Source organism: Phacochoerus africanus, chromosome 8, assembly GCF_016906955.1.
Source record: "Phacochoerus africanus isolate WHEZ1 chromosome 8, ROS_Pafr_v1, whole genome shotgun sequence".
Classification (NCBI taxonomy): Eukaryota; Metazoa; Chordata; class Mammalia; order Artiodactyla; family Suidae; genus Phacochoerus; species Phacochoerus africanus.
The window spans coordinates 118,170,494-118,191,956 of record NC_062551.1 but is presented as its reverse complement, the minus strand read 5'-3'; the positions used below and the strand labels follow the sequence as shown (position 1 = coordinate 118,191,956).

General features: G+C 40.6%; 1 protein-coding gene across 20 annotated transcripts in view; it reads right to left on the bottom strand.

Annotated features, from left to right (window-relative positions):
• DTNA (dystrobrevin alpha) overlaps positions 1-21,463 on the bottom strand; it is a 424,974-nt gene that overhangs the window by 125,599 nt on the left and 277,912 nt on the right. For all 20 annotated transcript variants that reach the window (XM_047794112.1, XM_047794094.1, XM_047794098.1 and 17 more), the window contains 2 exons: positions 12,083-12,150; positions 2,703-2,783 (listed from right to left, as the gene is read on the bottom strand). In XM_047794112.1, coding sequence (XP_047650068.1) covers positions 2,703-2,783; positions 12,083-12,149 — 148 coding nt within the window. In that variant the 5' untranslated portion in view covers position 12,150. The remainder of the gene's footprint in view (positions 1-2,702; positions 2,784-12,082; positions 12,151-21,463) is intronic.

The window sequence follows — 21,463 nt, the reverse complement described above, 5'->3', positions numbered from 1 at the left end:
GCTTGTGGCAATGCCCGATCCTTAACCCACTGAGCGAGGCCAGGGATCAAACCCACATCCTCATGGATAATAGTAGGATTCTTAACCTGCTCAGCTACAATAGGAATTCCTACTAATTCTTTAAGACTCAGCCCAGATAGCTCCCTCTCTAGGAAACTCCCAGGTCAGGGCACTGCCTTCTTGGTGCTCGCATACACTGTGCCTTATTTCTATCATCATACCATCACACTGTTTTATATGTTTGCTTAAAAATCAGTCAACTACTCCAATAAAATTAAATGAAAAATAAATAAAGTATCCCTTCACTAAAATAAGATACAATTTAATAAATTTTACCAATTTTCTTCCCCGTCCCCCCACCCCCCACATACCTACACACACACACACACACACAAGAAAACATCAACCCAATTAGACTTTGGGCAACTTTAAGGCAGGGATCACATCTTATTCATAGTTGGTCTGTGCAAACCTGTAACAGGAGGGCATGATAAGCTTCCTAAGTTAAGGGATAAGTGAGTGGACGCCTGGAAGGGCAATTGGACAAGTATGAAGGTTTGATTTTTTCAACCAGGGATGGACCAACACCAATTTCCAAGAAGGTTACAGCTTCCCCCACTGTTTTCTAAGAGGGCCAATGAGACTATGACATGATTCTAGATGTAGAATAAGGATGAGGGCCAGAAAGAAAGAGGACAAGGAAAAGAATGAGAAAGGGCCTTTATTAGAGAGCAGGAGGGATGGGATGTGGCCTGTGGGTTGCTAGACCGGGTTTGGGCCAACAGTGTGTTGTGATGGAATGTTGGCTACGGGGTTGCCAAATAAATATGGGTCTTTTTTCTTTTCCTTTCTCCTTCTTCCTTCCCTCCCTTCCTTCCTTTTCTTTATTGTTTGTTTGTTCATCCTTACTATTTTGTAAAGTCTTTTAAAAATTCCCCCTCTCCTCTGAAAGTAGCCTAGGAAAGGTTCTGCCTGGTGACGCTTTAAGGGGACAGAACTTAAAAAAACAGGGAGTTCCCGTCATGGTGCAGTGGAAACAAATCCGACTAGGAACCGTGAGGTTGTGGGTTCCATCCCTGGCCTCGATCTTCAGTTAGGAATCTGGCTTCGCCATGAGCTGTGGTGTAGGTTGCAGACACGGCTTGGATCTGGTGTTGCTGTGGCTGTGGTATAGGCCAGTGGCTACAGCTCCAATTAGACGCCTAGCCTGGGAATCTCCAAATGCTGCAGGTGTAGCCCTAAAAAGACCAAAAAAAAAAAAAAGAGGGGGGGGAGATAGAACTCCATCTCCCCCTCTCTCTATTTTGAGGGCCAGTGGAGTGAAAATGAGAAAAGGACGTGGGAGAACCCCATCACTTTTTTCATACCTGAAAACACAGAGATACTTCCTTTCGTTGACATGTGGGTGATGGGATTGGGGTGGGGGAGGCCTTTGTTCTGTGGGAGTATTTTTCTTGCCGTTTAACACCAGTCCTAGAAAGAGCTTTTTATGACTTGTCAATACCCAGGACTGCAAGATTCCTTGCTGCATCTGTAGTGTTTTTCTCACTCCATTTTGGGGAATTAGTTTAGTCCAAACACATCTTCTGACCCCCCTATGTCTTTTCTCCCTTCTTGTCCTGCTCTGAACTTCAGCTCCATTTCTAGCTACTTAAGCTGGAGAATGAACTGCAGATGAGCACCCTGAGGGGTAGCTGTGCCCTCCCCATCCCCACAGTCATGATCAGACACAAAACAAGGCCGCTAGGGCTGCGGTTGGTCCACCCAGGGCCCCAGGAAGCACCTGCCAGAGATTCTGGGAGGGCACAGATGTGGACATGGCTGGCTTCTTTGCTCACCAAGGGCCAAATCTTCATGCCACGCATTGGAGAACTTGTCTACGTAGTCAGGAGAACATTGTGGTTTTCCTTTTTTAATTCATCTAATACTAATTAGAAAATGAGAACAGTACTTAATTTTTCATAGAAGTCAGTTTTCATAGAAAGCAAAGAGTAAGTTCATGGACATAAACTTTGAAGACGAATTTTTCTTTCCAAGAGAAAAGCGATGTGACGATCTGATGAAAGCACTGACCTGGCAGGGAATGTGAAACTGCTCACTATGAATAGTGACTTAGCTTGCTGATGACACGTTAATATCTGGGAAAAAGTTGAAGCAAGTTTTTCTTTCAGATTGTTGTCTTGTCCCTTGCTACTGTCTGATGTAGGCAAATGCAGTCAATACTCTGAATACAAAGGGCTAATTTTTACAGTTTTGGAAAGAAATTTAAATGTTTTCCAGGAATGTGTAAACATTTTCCTATATTTTTAAGGAATTTCCTATTCCTATATTTGTAAAGGAAATACAAACATAAGGAGGACTTGATGTTTGATATTTTCTAAAATTTTTGGAAACCATTTTGGTGGCATTGCACCTACAAGAACAAAGCTAGAGAAAAGAAGAAAAATATCCCTCCAGGTTTACACCATTCCGAGGGCAGGATTACATACACATTCAGAGGCTGACCCATTTCAGTACTTTAGCAACTGAGCCATTAGGCCTTCTGAATTACTTAGAATAGTCTTTCTACCATGTGTATTATCATTATATTCCTTTTATTGTTGTGCAAACATATTTTTACCAATACGTGAAGAAAGCCTACTTTTAATAAATTAACTAAGGTAAATTAGAGGGTAATTACTCCAAACAACTGGCTTACTTACAATTGCATTTCTTCTGAACAAACCTCAGCTTGCAGGCTGTTCTGTAGGTGGAGAGTCGGATGCGATCCAGATCTTGAGCCCCTAGGGGGAGAAACACACACACATATGAAATGCCATGTGTCTGAAAAGGAACAGATAATGTTGATAAATAAAGCAACTACAGATCTTAACTATACACTTAATCTGATTTCTATTTTTATTAGAATATAAGTTTAACTTTATGACTTGAAAATGTCTGTCCCATAGTCCTCAAGTTCTGGGGAGAAAGGAGCACGTGTATCCAGCACAGTGGTCAGGCTGTCAACCACATTCCTGGGCCAAGGAACACAAGCTCAGCCCTGTGGTGTCTGCCGCTTCTGAGAACAGTCTGCTCAAGCTGTGACTTAAAACAGCCAAATGCATGACTTAAAAACAATCAGATGTAACATTATCAAATAATCATTTAAAATCCACTGAGGTTGGTCATTAGAGTATGGCTCTGCAGTAAGCACGGGCTCAATATTGGGTGTCTTTTCTTCATGACCATAGGCCAGTTGCTTTCAGAAGCCTCAGTTTTCTCCTCTGGAAGATGAGACTGATGGTAATACGACTACTTATTTCATAGGACGTGTTGTAAGGATAAATGAGAGGCTGCAGCCTAAAGCCTTGGGAACGCTGCCTGGCACACAGTAAATGCTATGTGAGTACTCATCACTACCACCCGAGTCTGTGCTGCAAAACTTCCTGTCAATCTCAGAGGAAACCCCCTCACACACACACCTTTTGTCTTTTCAGGGTTCACCCATGGTAGAGGTCCCTAGGCTAGGGTCGAATCAGAGTTGTAGCCTCCAGCCTATGCCACAGCTTACAGCAATGCCAGATCCTTAACCCACTGAGTGAGGCCAGGGATCAAACCTGTGTCCTCATGGATGCTAGTCAGATTTGTTTCCACTGAGCCATGATGGGAAACTCTGAGACTTCTTTCTAAAACCAACCACTGCTCTTTCAAACATTGTGGCCTCCAGTTTCTCCCTGACACAGGTAGTCCCCCATATTCTTGAAATATTTTCCTCATTCCACCCTTCTATTCAAGAATCCAGTATGGCTTCAGCTATCCACAGCACCAGGGCTGAATTCTTGGGATCCAGATATGCACAAGAATCCAAGCCCCTCTGCAGCCTTTTCCATCCTACTTTCTTGACAGTCTTTCCCACTGCTCTCCAACACCTCTGCCAGGCTCCAGCTCATCTCCCCACCATCCTCTGAGGATGGGCTGCTTGATACAACCATACCTGAGTTCCCAGTCATCCTTCCACTCTCCCCTGACAAACTTCTAGACTGTGGGCTAATTTCTAGACTGTGTCTAGAACACAACAGACTTAAAAAAATGTCTGTTTTTCTCTGCTTTTAAATATTTGGCTTTCTTCAAGCCCGTGTTTACAGTTCATAACAGATATTAAGGCACATAGCTCTATTTTGACACGTATGGCACTTTCTCTTTACCAGTAAACATGCTACAAAAATGCTTCAGAATTAGAATAGCAAGTAAAATAACTGGTCTAGAAGTAAATATATTAGGAGGCCAATTAAGCGCCTTCCTAAGAAACTCAGGATCAATAAGTGGATGTCCCTCATTGGGTGCATTTATCATTCCCTCAAACTGATCTCTTTAGAGTCATTTAAAAATACTGCTATTTTAAAACTTTATGGTTTTATAAGGCAGATTATTAAACATTCATTCTTATGAGAGTTTTTTACTTGGCAAACAGACTAATTGATACTAAGTGCTTGAAGGCTCAAAGAGGTAGGATTCACCTTCACCCAAGGCAGGAATTCACCTAAATGCGTTCTCAACAGATGGACATTTAACCAACGGCCAGATAAGATTATGTCCAATGATAGGGGTGGTTATCATTTAGTGAAAATATAAGAGTTTTAAAGCTAGTAACCCTTAATCTCTCACTTCCAAGTTGTGTGAACTTTGACGAGGTTTTACTTGACATCCAATGTCTTCCTAAATAAGAAAAATGAGGATAATAGAATCAACTTTACCAGCTGTTAACCTCTGTAGATGGTACCTAATGAGTGCTTGATAGCAGGTAGGCCTCCTTACAAGGTTTTCTGGGGCCATTTCTGAGCACCAGTAAATGGTAGGAATTTCTTTTTTTATATTTGGGCTTTAGTTTGCCTCCCTGTAACTTCAATCCACTGGAGCTGGTTCCCCTCTGAAGCCATATAACCTTTCCTCCCTTCCATTTGATAATTTATTTTTCAGATTGGGAAGCAGCTCTCATGATCATTGTTAGCATCTTCATTACCATCTGAACATTATGTACAAATGTCCCTGTCTTCATGGAGTTTAAAGTTTTGGCATGCAGGGAGCTTCTTGACTTTTTTCGGTTGAAGACGTCCAAGTCCACAGCCATCTCAAGTACAATGTCTAGCACAGAATGGGATACACAATAGACTTCAGTATATGGACGTAGCTATTATTATTTTCATTATCATCAGACATGGTTTTGAGACCCTTAACCATCCTAGTGATCCTATTCTATTGGTTGTCCAATATCTCCTTGAAATAAGACATATAAAACTAACCCAAAGGCCATAGCAATTGCCTTACCTGTGTGAAATGTACAGAAAAACCTAAAACCACCATTAATAAGGACACTTACTAATGCATTTTTTTAAAAAAATGGCTCATTCTTCTGGCTCTTATGAAGCTAGTAGTTCATTAAAAAGCTGGCTTTAAAAAAATCAAACGCACTCATATTAAGTCAGATCTTTTCTATTTTCTATTTAAATGCTCATTTGCGGGCTAGGTATGACTTCACATTTAATCTTAGTTTCTTTTACTTTTTAGCTCATGCTTCTAACCTTTCTGATATTTAAAACATTTTTGATTTTGTCACTGGCATTTAAAAGGGCCTTCTTAGTTTCAAGTCCTCTGTAAATCTGAGAGGCTCAGGTGGGAAATAATCTGTCTAGGATGCTGGACAATCAGCGATATAGAGACTATCAAATACAGGACTGCTAGTTTTTTGCCTTTTTCCCGGGATAAGAATATCATTTTAGTGATGCTGAGTTTGGCTCAACAATCAAGAGAATCCCAAAATCTGTCTATAATCCTTTAAAAGAAGACATTAGGGACATGGATACTTTGTGTAAGTTCTTCAAAAGTAATGATTGAAGCCCCAGGTATGAAAAGACTGTGATGCAGCACAGAATTAGATTTCTCAGTACTGACAAGACCTTACCCTCTGAAAGCAGAAAGGAGGCAGTGCTGGCTTCTCTGCACCTCCCTCTCATAGTGGTCCTAGGGAGCCTTTGGTAGAGGTGCCCCTCTCCAGGATGCAGTAAACAGCAATGCAGAGATGATGCTTAGGGTCAGGGGTGCACTGACTACTCTCCTCTGCCTTATCACCATGTGGGCTGAATGGACCCTCTGTTGTGCTCAAGCATCAGGAAGGGGTCTTGGAGGTCTGTCAATGTCTCCAATTTGTGAAAGTTCTTCCTGGCTGAGGATGTAAGCCCTGAATATTAAAAGGGATGTGGTGTGCAATGAAGTTCAGCTTTTCAGATACAGCCACACTCTACCTCGCACGGACAAGGTAAGTGGCAACCACAGGATCCATAATGGACTCTGGAACCTAAAAGCTGTGCTGAGACAGGCTGTGAAGGTTCTTGCTCCAGTTACCCACCTCGTTTGACATAAATTTCTTTGTCTCTGGCCCAATAACCATGAACTTAATTCAGTTTTACAAGTGTGGTCTCTTCTTGAAAGTCTATAAATTCATGGCCTTCCTAGGGAGCAATTAATTGCATGTCTTCTGTGTCTAAGTCATTGCCTCAAACCAAAGACCTGTGGTCAGCTAGAGCCACAAACAGAGTTTCCAGTATACAGCTGGGGACTGTCCTCCAAGTTGATTGATCCATTACTCACAATGATGCCCTCCAGGTTGACTGATCCATTACATATATTACATTACTTACATGACCCAGACATGGTCACAATAGTACCTCTGAATCTAGGTTAACTGTACAGTGATCCAGCTCACATTTCTCCAGCTCGTGTACAACCTAAGGGACTCTGTCAGCATCTTGCTGAAATTAAGGTTCATTTGTATCCTATGGTATTTTTCTGAGCTAGCAGTCTAATAATATTATTAAAAAGGGAAATTAGTTGACTTAATTCAACTAAAGATGGAATTTGAATAAACAAGGAAATGAAGTCAAGAGAGCCATCCTTGCTCTTGGCATGTTGAAATGTCTAGGATTACCACTATGTTTTGTCCAAGATCTGAAAAAAAATCCATTTTCTCTTGAAATCTACATCAAGCTCATACTGTATACTTTCAAAACTCTAGTTTTTCCTTTTTAATAAAAAATAGTACAGTACTTTCCTATCTATTTTTTGCAATGTCCTCTTTATTATTTTTCAAAATATAGTACTTTTTTTCCATTATTATTATACATCTCTGGTATATAATTCTTTAAAACATGGAGATTTGGCTCAGCTAAGTAATATCTTAGATTTGCTTCATCATTATACAGTGTGGCTGGGGGTAAACAATTAAGGGTAGAGATGAATACTATCTTCTCTATTTCTGTATATATTTAAGGTTTTTCATAAGAAAAAAAAATTTTTTTCTTTTCACGGCTACACTTGTGGCATATGGAAATTTCCTGGCTGGGGTTGAATCAGGTCTTTGGAGGCTACTGAGAGACAGAAAAAGAGAAGTAAAGTGGTCAGAAACAGCAAGAGACTGGAGTACAGTGGTGACTCAGGGAGAATTTCCAGGATGGTGACCCATCATGTTGACATCCCAAAGATGCTGAAGAGCATGAGAAATGAAGATTCAGGTGAAAGCAGCCACACTAACCACCACGGCTTATGGGACTGGGATCACTCATGTCATTTTCCTGAATTTTTGAAATCGGATTTCCTAGAACTCACAGTGTGCACTGCACAATTCTGCTCTAGGCTCCATTCAAACTATGCACGTGCTGACTGCAGTCAACATTCCGAGGGACTGTCTGCCTTCGAACCACTCAACAGGGTCTGCTGAGCACCTCTACTTGCCTGGCTTTGATTTCCGGTCCCTCCTCCACTTGGAGGCCAATGGCATCCCACTGCTTTCTCCCCAGGACCTTTCTCATCTTGTTGGGCAGCCTTCCATGTTCTGAAAGAGTGCTTTCCAATCACTTTCCTCTCATTGACAGCTACCTGCCCTTTGCCCTGAGGCTTTTAAACCAGCATCGATTCGGCACCTAAGGTGAGTGGGTTTGAAGGGAAAGGTCCAGGGTCTGTCCCAAAGGAGGAGTTCATGTGACTGAGTGACACGGACACGTCCACAAGGAAGTGTCGTACAAAGCTGAGTAAATGTGCTCTGAGAGCAGAAAAACACAATTAAGGGAGCTGGAGTCTAAGAAGAATTTATTTTGCTAACAGCCAGTGAGATAAACCTATTTGAGCTGATAAACTTGTATGATGGCTGAAGAGCCCAAGGTGAAGATGGCTTACATTTAACTAGAGTCTTTTCAGCTTTAATCTAAGGTACTAAATTAACTGATAATTCGGGCATTATACTGAGGGGAAATTTGGGTTTAGGGCAGCTTGCCTCAAATTTCTTTAATCAAAGTATGCGGCCATAGAAGTTGTTTTATTTTGTTTCGTTTTATGGCTTATTTGTGAGTCCATGTAAACTTTAATTTTGTTTGCTTCTTTTTTCATTTTTCCTTTTTTTTTTTGCTTCTGCTCCTTATGATTATGAGCTCAGAATCGATGTTTAACACGTATAGATGCTGCAATTACCTGAATTTGCTAAAATTTCTTTACCAATTGTTTTTCTTGTTAATTGTTACTCTTTTCTCCATGTTCTTTCTGCTCAGTTTAACTAACCTTTAGAATAGATTCTTCCAGACTCTAGTTCTTTGACCTCCCTTTTCTTCCTCCCTTCCTTCCTTCTTCCCTCCCTTCCTCCCTTCCTTCCTCTCTCTCCCTCCCTCGCTTCTTCTTCTGTTTGTTTTTATAAAATAAAGACTTTTTTGGCCATGCCCACAGTATGCAAAAGTTCATGGGTCACAGATGGAACTCACGCCACAGCAGTGACAACATCGGATCCTTAACCACTAGGTAACCAGGGAACTCCCCCCTACCTTCTTATCTTAGAGCGCTTACTTTAGAAAACTTTCTTTTGTAAATTCTTTGCTCCTTTAAAGATGTAAACCTGGAGTTCCCGTGGTGGCGCAGTGGTTAACAAATCCGACTAGGAACCATGAGGTTTCGGGTTCGATCCCTGCCCTTGCTCAGTGGGTTAAGGATCCGGCATTGCCGTGAGCTGTGGTGTAGGTTGCAGACGCGGCTCGGATCCCGCGTTGCTGTGGCTCTGGCGTAGGCCGGCAGCTACAGCTCTGATTGGACCTCTAGCCTGGGAACCTCCATATGCCGTGGGAGCGGCCCAAGAAATAGCAAAAAGACAAAAAACAAACAAAACAAACAAACAAAACAAAACAAAACAAAAAGATGTAAACCTCTCAGTCTTCTGCCAGTTTTACAACCTGTTGTTACCTGGAAATATCTGTCTCAAGGACTGGGAGCCATTCCTTGGAAATGTAATCACTGAAGGTAGGAGCCTAACTTCCTCACTGTGACAATTCGTAGGCAGAACTGACCAACTTCCCCTCTAACCTCTTTCAAGACTTCTGCTCTGGCTCACCCCAGTGCTTAGAAACTCTCCTGTCTTTGGTTCCAGCAAAGTTGAGCTCAGTCTCTTTTCTCTCTTGCAATAGTCTTGAATAAAATCTTCCCTGCATTCTTAACTCCTTTTTTTTTTTTCTTTGACATTTGTAATTTCTAAAACCAAGAATCTCTTTGGCACTTTCCTTTGGTGTTTAAAAAAGAACTACTTCTAAGTAGTACTTAGCTGACCAGATTTACAAGTTCCTTCTTCTTTTTTAGCTCCCTGTCTAGATATCATAGATTCCTGGAAGAAGTTATTTTCCAAATTTCAATGTCAGTCTTCTCTGATAATAGATTCCTTGTCTTTCTTTGGAGTCCTGCTGATAGAACTAGGGTAACCCATATATATTTCAAATATTTAACACATTTTCAATGAGATTACCTTTCTTTTTTGTCTGACAGTCAGTCAATATCAATTTCTCCCTTTGAAATCAGCCAATTGTTTTCTCTGGCACAATCATACTTACTATGGTCATGTCCTATTTAGTGTTACTCTGGACATGATGCTTGCTAATGGATTGTTAAGGTCAGCTGTATTCTTTTTGAAGCGAGGAAGAAAGGGAGAAAGATACATATCTGTGTGTTTTGCTTAACTATTTTGATCACTAAATTTGGAGAACTCAAAATGATTTAATAAACTGCATGGCCTATGAAAAGGTTAATTTAGGAAGTGAATACATAATTTTCCTAAGTCTTTCTCGCTTGAAAAATGTAGAGCTTTTCTGTTTCTATGGCTATAAAACTTACGGTGATCTTTCTTTGAGTTGGATAACTTAATTCAAAAGACATTTGTGGAGTTCCCGTTGTGGTGCAGTGGTTAACGAACCCAACTAGGAACCATGAGGTTTCGGGTTCGATCCCTGCCCTCGCTCAGTGGGTTAAGGATCTGGTGTTGCCATGAGCTGTGGTGTAGGTTGCAGACATGGCTCAGATCTGGTGTTGCTGTGGCTCTGGCGTAGGCCGGCAGCAACAGCTCTGATTAGATCCCTAGCCTGGGAACCTCCATATACCGCGAGAGCGGCCCAAGAAAAAAATGGCAAAAAGACAAAAAAAAAAAAAAGACATTTGTGACACATGTGCTTGTCTGTGCCAGGCACTGCCTGAGGTGCAGAAGGAGCTGGGATAATGTACTTAAATTCAGGTAAATGTTTACAAAATCATGACATAAGAATTCTTACAGTCTGTTGGCTGATGCAGTCTTTAACATAATGATGATAAATTCAAACATTTGCCCTAAGGATTTCTTGGTTTTCTATGTTAAATATTAAACTTTTTTTTTCTTTTTTGGACAAAACACTGGCCCTTGATAGACATGCCTCTTGCCTTTTCAGTCTAAGACTCTATGATATATGAGAAAGTATTTGTGCTGCTCTGGATTTTGTTTAGATGGGCAGGCAGTAACTATGTCCTTTCCTCTGTTAGACTGGTATCAACAAAAGTCAAAATTCCAGGTCTCTGATCAGGACTGAAGTGAAGCTACAGTACCAGGTGTGGCCTAGGAACATGAAAGGTCACGGCTGAAACTCTCATAGACTCTTTAGACATGTTTCTAAAAGTGGAAAAGCAAGGAGCACAACTGATTTTGCTCATGTGATTCCCCACATCGATTTTAGTTAGTTAGTTAGTTAGTTACTAATCTGTCTTGGTGCCTCCAGATTATTGGGAAATGATAAAGGCAATTGTAAATCTTATATCTGGGGCTTTCCTTTATCTGCTCCGACGCTCATTCTTGCCAAATAGTCCCAATCTTCAGGAGAACCTAATTTTGTCTCTTGACTTCTCAGAGTAAAAGGCTTATGACTCCTTTCTGCTCCTCCTCATTCCTTAGGCAGGGAAGGAGAGATAAAAAGACAACAAGAGAATTGTGCCTTTTTCTTTGTAACATTTAATTTGAGATGTGTGTTTTCCCCTCAGTGTCAAGTTCTTCTTCCTTATGAATAAGAAAAATGGTCTATAAGGAGATACTACCACCCAATTACTCATATAGCAATCTTGCATTTACATAAACCAACAACCTCTATTTAAACAGTTCTCCACTGGGGTCAGTCAACATCTTCTGGGTTTGGTTTTCCTTGTACAGCAGGTCACCTTCAAGCTCTTTTTAAACGTTGTTTTCCTTTTCACTTTTTGGAAACCAGTCTGTAGGACAGATTCTCCTCCTCTGCATGAAGTCCAAATGACAGCTTATAGTTTGGTCCGGTAATTGTGCCTGACTCCTCTTTTCCATATGAACGTATGATATCATTTTATAGTTAAGACATTCAATGGTTCATTTCAAAAATGTTACCTTGTGCCTGCAACATGCCAGACCCTGTGACAGTGGAGGGAAATGAACACAAACTGTGAAGTTTAATGGACTGTATTAAGCCAACACTAAATAGGGTTTATTAAGCATCCATGTGTATATACACGCATTTTGGTCCATGAACCTTTTTCTTTCATGTAAGATATACAATCCTAGTAACAATGACTATGATGATTCATTGACTAATTTAATTTTCACCCAAGAGGAGGCAAAAATGCCAAAATATATATTTTATGTAAAGAATTTATGATTTAAGGTAAATTAGAAAGGCCATAAGGTTTAAGTGGTTATGTCTAGCCTTTCCGTAAGTATTCATGGAAACTGCAGGGTGTTCCTTAAAAGTTCTGTACTTACTCATCTCTGCAAACAGCTGTCTTCTTTCTGCCATGGTATTTCCTCTTTTCCCACTATCTTCAATCATTCTATGAGACAAAATGGTTACAATGTGTATTAGCCTCATGCTAAGGAGGAAAATAGCCATTTCTATATAAACACACTTGCTGTAGTTATGTCACAAACCTAGAGACAAAGTATTTAAAAGTGTATATTTAAAAAGAATAGCTTTACTTTGGCTAACTGAAATGGTGGTACATATTTTCTATATATAACATTGTTGTAGTTCTGGAAGGAGCTGTAAAATTTTTGTTTTCTAACATACAAATAACTACAATAGCAGATGAGCTTGTGCTATAACTGAATATAACAGTCTATCACCTGTTAGGTGGTCCTTTTCACATATGGTTTCGTTTTCAATTTTGGGAATACCTACAAAGAATATAGAGCTGATATTGCAGATCCCATTCAAGAAGTGATTGAGAGTCTCATGGCCTTAGTAAGTGGGCTCTAAATTCATTGAGTGATTAAATAAATAAATAAATATACAAACCAAAAACAAAAATAAAAAAATAAAACCAGTCTGCTTTCCACTACATTCCATTGCAAGTTGTCCTGTGTGCACCTAAAGCCTCAATTTAGAAGCAGGCCATTTTCTAAATATTTATTTCTAATTTAAGTGTTTGGAACCTGCAACAGGTTTTCTATACATAACAATTCCATGCAAAGTGGCTAGGCTCACCTCTCTATTCTATTCATTCTCTTCTATTCTTCTCATTCATTCTATTCTATTCTCTATTCATCACCATTCTATTGTCTGCAATGGAATGACTTTAACCAACCGTTAAAATGGAGAATAAAACAAGATAAAAAATTAAAATTTGACTTAAGTAAAAAGAAAACAATGGGAAGGGTAATGGAAATGTTGTTTAGCCCAACAGAAGGTTGTGGGCTAAATATCAAATGTTTTATAGGTTGATGGAGTTGATTTTTTGATAAATCTAATTAAATTTTTATTTAAAATTTTTTTCTCTCTCATACACTCATATACACTTATATATACATACATAATATATATGTACATATATATCTGTATATAAGTGTATATATATGTGTATGTGTGTATACCATTATATATATTTTTTTGTTTTTGTTTGGTTTTGGCCACACCTACAGAAGCATGCAGAAGTTCCTGGGCCAGGAACTGAACCCATGCCACAGCTGTAACCAGAGCCACAGGAGTGACAAATGCAGGATCCTTAACCCACTGAGCCATCAGAGAACTTCTTATACCATGGTTTGATTCCTATACCATGGTTTGATTCCTATACCATGGTTTGATTCCTATACCAGCGTTTGATTCAGGCATGGTAACAGAAGGCATAGCCGATCTTTTTGTCTGTTCTTTCTCAAATATGAATTTTGCCCATGTTATTATTACTATTACTATTATTATTTGTCTGGGTTGCCCTCACCCTATGCATGGATAAGTTGCAGTCATACTTCAGGTCTAAGATGAGGTTTATCTCCCTCTGAAATTGTCCCAAACGCTATGATTGGCTGGGATGGGTGCCTTTCCTCTGAGCCTCCAGAGTCTGCTATGCCTCTTTCTCAACACTTTACTGAGTGCCTTCTGTGTTCCAGCAACCCAACTGAACTCTAGGTACACAACAGTGATGAAATCACAGTTCCTGCCCTCAAGATGCTTACTCTCTAGTAGGAGAGACATAGATGCATAAAAGCCATGAGGCAGTCATAGTCATGGAAGTGGAAAGAAAGCCATGTGAGTGTGAGAGAGGTTGATTGCCTGGGGGTAAATTTAAGGCAGCTATCATCCTCCCTTGGTTTCCATAGGGGATTGGTTCCAGCTCCTCCCCTCTTCCTCAAATACCAAAATCCTTGAATGCTCAAGTTCCTTATATAGAACAGTGTTGTACAGTTAGTCCTCTATCTGCCTTTGACTGGTTGATTCCTTAGCGTGGATCCCACAGGTATGGAGGGTGCCCTGTGCTTGCAGAAGATGCTCAAAAGATGGTGGGGCTGTGTACAAAATGACTCACTGGAGCATAAAAGAAGAAGATTGGTAGTGAAACAAAATGTGATGTCAGACAAGCTGGCCAAACAGCCTCTCCAGTTGCTTCTCTGAGTTAAGGATTATTTGCCTAGGCCTGGAAGGAAAAGAAGAGCATGGAACAGCCTTGGTTTACAGAGCTAAGGAAAGAGTGTATATCCATTCACAATGAGTCATAAGATAATCAGGGCCAGGCTTCAACAGTAACTGGAAAGGCAGAGAGTTTTAATGAAGCTTCCTCAACTTGTACTCTAGGAATGAAACTGAACTCTGGGTACACAACGGTGATGAAATCACAGTTTTGTTTTGTTCAATGCAGTGCTGAACACAGTCAAATACTTTCTTTCTATGAGATTTTTAATTTTTTAATTAAAAACATTTTCTTTTTACTGCTGCACTTGTGGCATATGGAAGTTCCCAGGCTAGGGGTTGAATTGGAGATGCACTGCCAGCCTACACCACAGCCATAGCAACACTGGATCCGAGCAGCATTTGCAACCTATCCCATTGCTTGCAAGTGCTGGATTCTTAACCCACGGAGTGAGGCCAGAGCGTGAACCCGCATCCTCACAAAGACAAGGTTGGGTTTTTTAACCCACTGAGCCCCAATGGGAACTCCCTTATGTGATTTTAAATGTGCAAGTATGGTTGAGATATAGAGATGTGGGGAGAAACACACCCTTCCCGATTCACATACCCATCTCCTTTCCTCCAGAGGAAGTGGCTAGATAATAATGGGACATTCGCAAAATAGTCTGGGTATAGCTTCCAACTTTTATTCCAAAAGCTCAGAAGTAAAGTTCTTGAGACTTAGGGGACAGAACCAGGATATGTTCCTGCATCTGTCTATAAGTTGGAATGGGATGAAAAGAACCATTAAAAATAAATCACAGAGGATGGCAGGCTGGAAGGCTCTTAATGAACATGTGAGGGAGGTAAAGACTGGCTTGTGAACGCGAGGTACTTACTGCCTGTTACTACTTACTTGGTACTGCCCCCTAACATCTCTTTTTCTAGTTAATTTTTTTGCGTGTGTGTCTCTCTCTGTAAGATTTTTGGGGGCAATAACTTTGAAGATTTTAAATTCTTCACAGTGTTGAGCCAAATCCAATCAACAAACATTCTGTCCAGTTAATATTTACTGAACAAATGAATACAACAGACAAAAAAGAGGGAAGAGAGAGGAAAGAAAAATAAATTTTCTTTCCCCAAAATGGACTTTCAATTCTATTTTCAAAAACCGACTCATAGAAGAGGGAAATTCCAATTGTATTAATTTAAAAGATTAATTATTTGGAATGAGAGAAACAAATTCACTTTAAAAAAAATAATCTAGGACAATGCATCTTAAAGCAAAATCTTTTTTTTTTTTTTTTAGGGCCGCACCCATGACAAATGGAGGTTCCTAGTATAGGGGTCTAATTAGACTATTGCTACTGGCCTAAGCCAGAGCCTCAGCAACGCCAGATCTGAGCCACTCCTGTGAACCACACCACAGCTTACGGCAACGCTGGATCCTTAACCCACTGAGCAAGGCCAGGGATCGAACCTGCAACCTCATAGTTCATAGTCTGATTCGTTTCTGTTGCGCCAAGACGGGAACTCCCAAAATCTTTTCTTAAGAAACAGAAGTGGAAACATATGCAAACTACATCCATGTCCCCTTTTGGTCAACCAACATCACCATGTTGGTTAATTAACTCATAAAAGAGCCATCATTAGTTACACAATAGGCATTAATTCTAACTTCTAAGTAAAACATGTATCTTATAAAGAAAAGAAAGAAAATCTCAGTGCTGTGAAATAACGGAGAGCCTGGAATATAATTACAAATATAGAAGCAATAATAATATACCTCTCGTTTTACCCCCAGAGTTTCCTGGGAAGCAGCACTATTAGAAAAAATGGAGAATATTAATTTATTTCCATTGATCGCAGTCATAACAGTAAAGAAGAGGACACACTCGTTTACAGCTCACACTGATTCCACAGAAGGACTTGTGGGCTCATGAATCAAACAGGCAAGAAACACCACTGGGGGTCGTTAGTTTTCAATTTAACTCTGATCAGTGGGCTTTGAGATATATAATTCCTGACAACATTCTCATGGCTTTAGAATGAAAGAAGAGCAAAACAGTCAGTAGGGGAAGGGGGTACACTTTTTCAGGAGCCATTTCATTTTTGAAAATATCCAGAAGCTCAGCTTTGCCTGCTTTCATTATAACAACAGCTGCCTAAAGTCATATAGAGAGATGAAGGGGAGAATCCACCATCTGTGATAATACTAATGTCACAAGGTGCATGGCTCAGCAACAAGCCTGATTTGACCAGTTTTTGTTGCTTCTTCATGTCTATGAGATACTTTAGAATTTAACAAAAAATTGCAGAAATGTCAAAAGAGCACAAAGAACTGGCAAAGATAAATAAATGATAAGCCTTGTCAGATGTTTCTTTTACTACTGCTCAGGATTACAGATTAGACAGGGCCTGTGTTTTCACTTATGAGAATCCATCCATCCCTTTACTTAAGACATATTTACAATGTAGCTATAATTGGTCAGACACTCTGCTAGTTTCTAGAGATCCAAAGATAAACAAGACATCACTTATATGTGGAATCTACAATAAAAAAAGGGATACAAACGAACTCATTTGCAGAAGAGAAACAGACTCACAGATTTTGAAAAGTTTAAGGTTACCAAAGTGGACAGGTGGAGGTGGGAGGGATGGACTGGGGGTTTGGGATCAGCATATGCACACTGAGGTATATGGAATGATTGGTAGATGGGGACCTGCTGTATTGCACAGAGAACTTTACCCAATATTCTGTGATAATCTATGTGGGAAAAGAATCTGAAGGAGAATGGAAGTGTGTATACGTATAACTGAATCACTTTGTTGTACAGTGGAAATCACAACCTCATAAATCAACTATACTTCAATAAAACTTTAAAAAAATGAAAAAATCACAATTCCTCATAAACTAAAACACCAAAAACAAACAAACAAAACTAAAGATGAATAATACATGATCCCTGCCCTTAAGAAGCTCACAGTCCAGAAGGGAAAGCAAATTATTCTAACAAATAAGTGTAATTTCATATAATATGAACAATAACGGAAGGATGTACTGCTACAGATAGTAGTTTATTTTTGGGAAGGTCTGAGAGAGACATTTAAGAAAGGGTGACTCTGGAGCAGAGTTTTATTTATTAATTTATTTTTGTCTTTTTTTTTTTTTTTTTTTTTTTTTAGGGCATATGAAAATTCCCAGGCTAGGGGTCAAATTGGAGCTGTAGCCACGGGTGTGCACCACAGCCACAGCAACGTCAGATCCAAGCTGAGTCTGCGATCTACACCACAGCTCACAACAACAGCAAATCCTTAACCCATTGAGTGAAGCCAAGGATCAAACCCATGGATACTAGTGGGGTTTGTTACCACTGAGCCACAATGGGAACTCCCTGGAGCAGAGTTTTAAAGGATGAACAGGAATTTTTCAGATAGATTAGAGTGGAGGGAGGGCAATTATAGTTAGAAAGAGTCATTACAAAAAGCATGGAGCTTGAAAAAGGGTATGTGGTGCATTTGGGAATTGGGGGATAGTTCAGTATTGCGGAGTGCAAGTGTGAGCAAAGACACTGGGGAGGTGAAAAGGCATTCGATCTAGAAAGCCTGATTTACCAAGTCTAACAGTACAGGGCTTTCCTCTGGGAGGCTGGATGCCAGCCAAGGTTTAAGCAGGGAATTGATGTACATAGATTGAGCTTTTGGCAAGATTGCTCCAGAATGTCAAGTGGAAGAAAGACTGGGTAGGCAGGAGTGTCGGGGGTAAAAACCCACGTGTAAGGGAAGAGTCCAGTTAGCTGGATGCTTCTGTGATTCAGGTTGAGGATAATATGTCTTTTTTTTTTGTCTTTTTAGGGCTGCACCTGCAGCAAATGGAAGTTCTCAGATTAGAGGTTGAGTCAGAGCTTCAGTTGCTGGCCTACACCACAGCCACAGCAACGCCAGATCCGAGCCACATCTGCAAACTACACCAGTGCTCAAAGCAATGCCAGATCCTTAAACTACTAAGTGAGGCCAGGGATCAAACCTACGTCCTCATGGATACTAGTCAGATTCCTTACCACTGAGCCACAATGGGAACTCCCCAAAATAATATGTCTTATGCTAAAGAATTTTTATTTTTTTGGCTGTACCTGCAGCATGCAGAAGTTTCCTGGCCAGGGATCAAACCCACGCCACAGCAATGACTAGAGTTACAGCAGTGACAATGCTGGATCCTTAACATGCTGAGCCACCAGGGAACTCCCTATACTAAAGGATTGACTTGAGAGAGCTTTAGGACACATTCCATAAGACTTGGTGATTGGCAGGTTGTGTGGAGAATGGCAGAGGAGAAGGCCTTGTCTTTTGCTTTCCTGCAGCACTTCACACATATTAGGAATCGCTCTGCTGTGGCAGTAATGAATTTGCAGGAGGTGAGGTCACCAAGCCACCCTTCTTCTGGCATAGTCATTAAGAGGCTGAAAACTGGACAGGGAGGGCTCTGATCTTAGCCCCCATATATGGGGGAGGGTTGAAATAACAGCGTAGGATAGTATGGAAACCAGCAAGAAAAAAAGAACAAATTCAAATGTAGGGCACAGTGTGTGGGAAGACAAGTGCATTTCATTTTGGCATAGCGAGACGAGGTTCACACTGAAAGAGCACATCCTTCTCGACACACCTGTAATCAAGCATCATCTGTAATAAACATACATTTCCAATGCACATGACACATAAGACATTTTCAAGGTAGAAGCTTAAACTAATGGTGTCTTCCATTTGCATAGCTTTCTGAAGATTAGAAAACTTTTCCCTATAACCTGGTAAGGAGGTTGGAAAATATTATTATCCCAAATTCTAGCTGAAGAACTTGAGACTCTGGCAGTGAAATGGCTGTCCCCCAAAACATAAAGCATTTTATGGCAGGGCAGAAACTTGAACATATATTTTTTGCTTTTAATTTTGAAATTCCTTGGTTAGTATGTATTTTGCTAGACAGTAATCTTATTCCAGCTGCCACTGTTCAACACAAATTAAGATCTTCAGCCCCAAAAGGAGACAAGAGAGAAAGGGGCCACAGCTCTCTCAAATATCACTGACAGGAGTTCCTGCTGTGGCACAGTGGGTTAAGAATCTGACTGTGGCAGCTCAGATCACTGTGGAGGCATGGATTTGATTTTTGGCCTGGCGCAGTAGATTAAAGGATCTGGTGTTGTCGCAGCTGCAACGTAGGTCAGAGCTGTGGCTTGGATTCAGTCCTTGCCCTGGGAACTTCCATATGCTGTGGCTGCGGCTATAAAATTAAAAAAAAAAAAAATGTCACTGAGAAATTCCTCTGGATGTTACTTCTTAATGGAATCCTCTTATTTTAAAACATGGTTGTACTGGCAGTTATCATCGAGATTAAAATAGTTCCCAGCGTACAGATTTCTGTAATCACAGACACATACACACATACCCAACCAACTCACACACTGCTTCACACCTTCACACTGTAAGTGCACAAAAACTGACAATGTTTTGAGAAAAGGCTGGCTCTGTTTTGCTTCTGCGCCACTTTAGCAAACACTTAAGACTTGCAGATTTCCTGTTTAGGATGATGGGACTCTCCCCAGGCTTTATTTCCCTCTGCTTTGCTCCAGGTGGATGACAGACTGGGTTCAGCCACCGCCAACTGCTGTAATCCCCAAAGTTAATAACAGCAGCGAAGGCCATTTCAAGCTCCTTTCCGCCTTTAATTGATTTATGGTGGCATAGAAATGCCTGTTTCCATTTTTGTTAATGAAAGAGGCCTCTGATAGGACTTTCTCAGATTTACATTCTACTTCTAATCGCTGGCAATATAATAAGAAAAGGATTCAGAGCTCTTTCCTGAGGCAACATATAATTGCATTGGCTTTCCCCTCCTCGTCCTTTATCTAGATGAACCCCTGAAAGTGGGAAAATGCTGTCACTAAAATAAGTGGCTATGATGGGTTTCTGATTTTGTCTTTTACTTTGAACATCATCTTTTTTTTGTGGGGGTGCAGGGGGCACACCTGTGGCACATGGAGGTTCCCAGGCTAGGGGTTGAATCGGAGCTGTAGCCGCTGGCCTATACCACAGCCACAGCAACGTGGGGTTTGGGCCGCATTTGCAACCTACATCACGGCAATGCCGGATCCTTAACCCACTGAGAGAGTCCAGGGATTGAACCCGTAACCTCAGGGTTCCTAGTCGGATTCGTTTCCACTAAGCCACAACGGGAACTCCTGAACATCATCTTCTGCTCTTGGAACCTGAGTCTTATTTTGGGGACATAAGGGGTGTGAACTCACCTATTTTAATGTCATGACCAGCTGGACGTGTTATCAGGGATTTGATCTTTCCTAAAAGGTATCTACCCTAGCAGTTCTTGGCTACGGCTGCCCATCACACCAGCCTAGAGATTTTATCAAAATTATAAATACTACCTGGAGATACTGAATCTGGGTTGGAATGGAGCATTGTGCTTTAAACAAGCTCATAGGTGCTCCTGATATGTAGTCAGATTGAACTAGAAATGCGATGCTAGTTGAGTATGATTATTGAACTTATTTGCACATTAGGTTGAAAATCTCTTTCTTTTGTGGCCACGCCTGAGGCATGTGAAAGTCCCTGGGCAAGGGACTAAACCCAAGCCACAGCAGTGACCCAAGCCATAACCGTGACAACACAAGATCCTTAACCTGTTGAGCCACCAGGGAACTCCTAGGTTGGAATTCTTATGTTGCTTTGTAATATGTTTCTCTAGCTTGTAAGACCTATTTTAAAATATACTTTGAGGAGTTCCCACTGTGGCACAGTGGGTTAATGATTCAGCTTGTCTCAGTCGAAAAAGGGGACAAAAATGTACTTCGAGGAGTTCCTGTTGTGGCTTAGTGGTTAAAAACCTGACTGGTATCCATGAGGATAAGGGTTCAATCCCTGGCCTCACTCAGTGGTTTAAGGATTTGGCATTGCTGCAAGCTGTGGTGTAGACTGCAGATGTGGCTTGGATCCGATGTTGCTGTGGCTATGCCATTGGCCTGCAGATGCAACTCTGATTCAACCCCTAGCCTGGAAATTTACATATGCCACAGGTGTGGCCCTAAAAAGAAAAAAAAATGTACTTTGAGACAAGGAGGATAATTCTTTGAGGAATGTAAATATACATAAACATACATTGACATGGGTATGTAATGATAAAAAAAAAAAGAAACAGAAAATGCCATTAAGGAGTGAGAAAGTCATTTTCATATGGAAAGAACTACTCTCAGTGG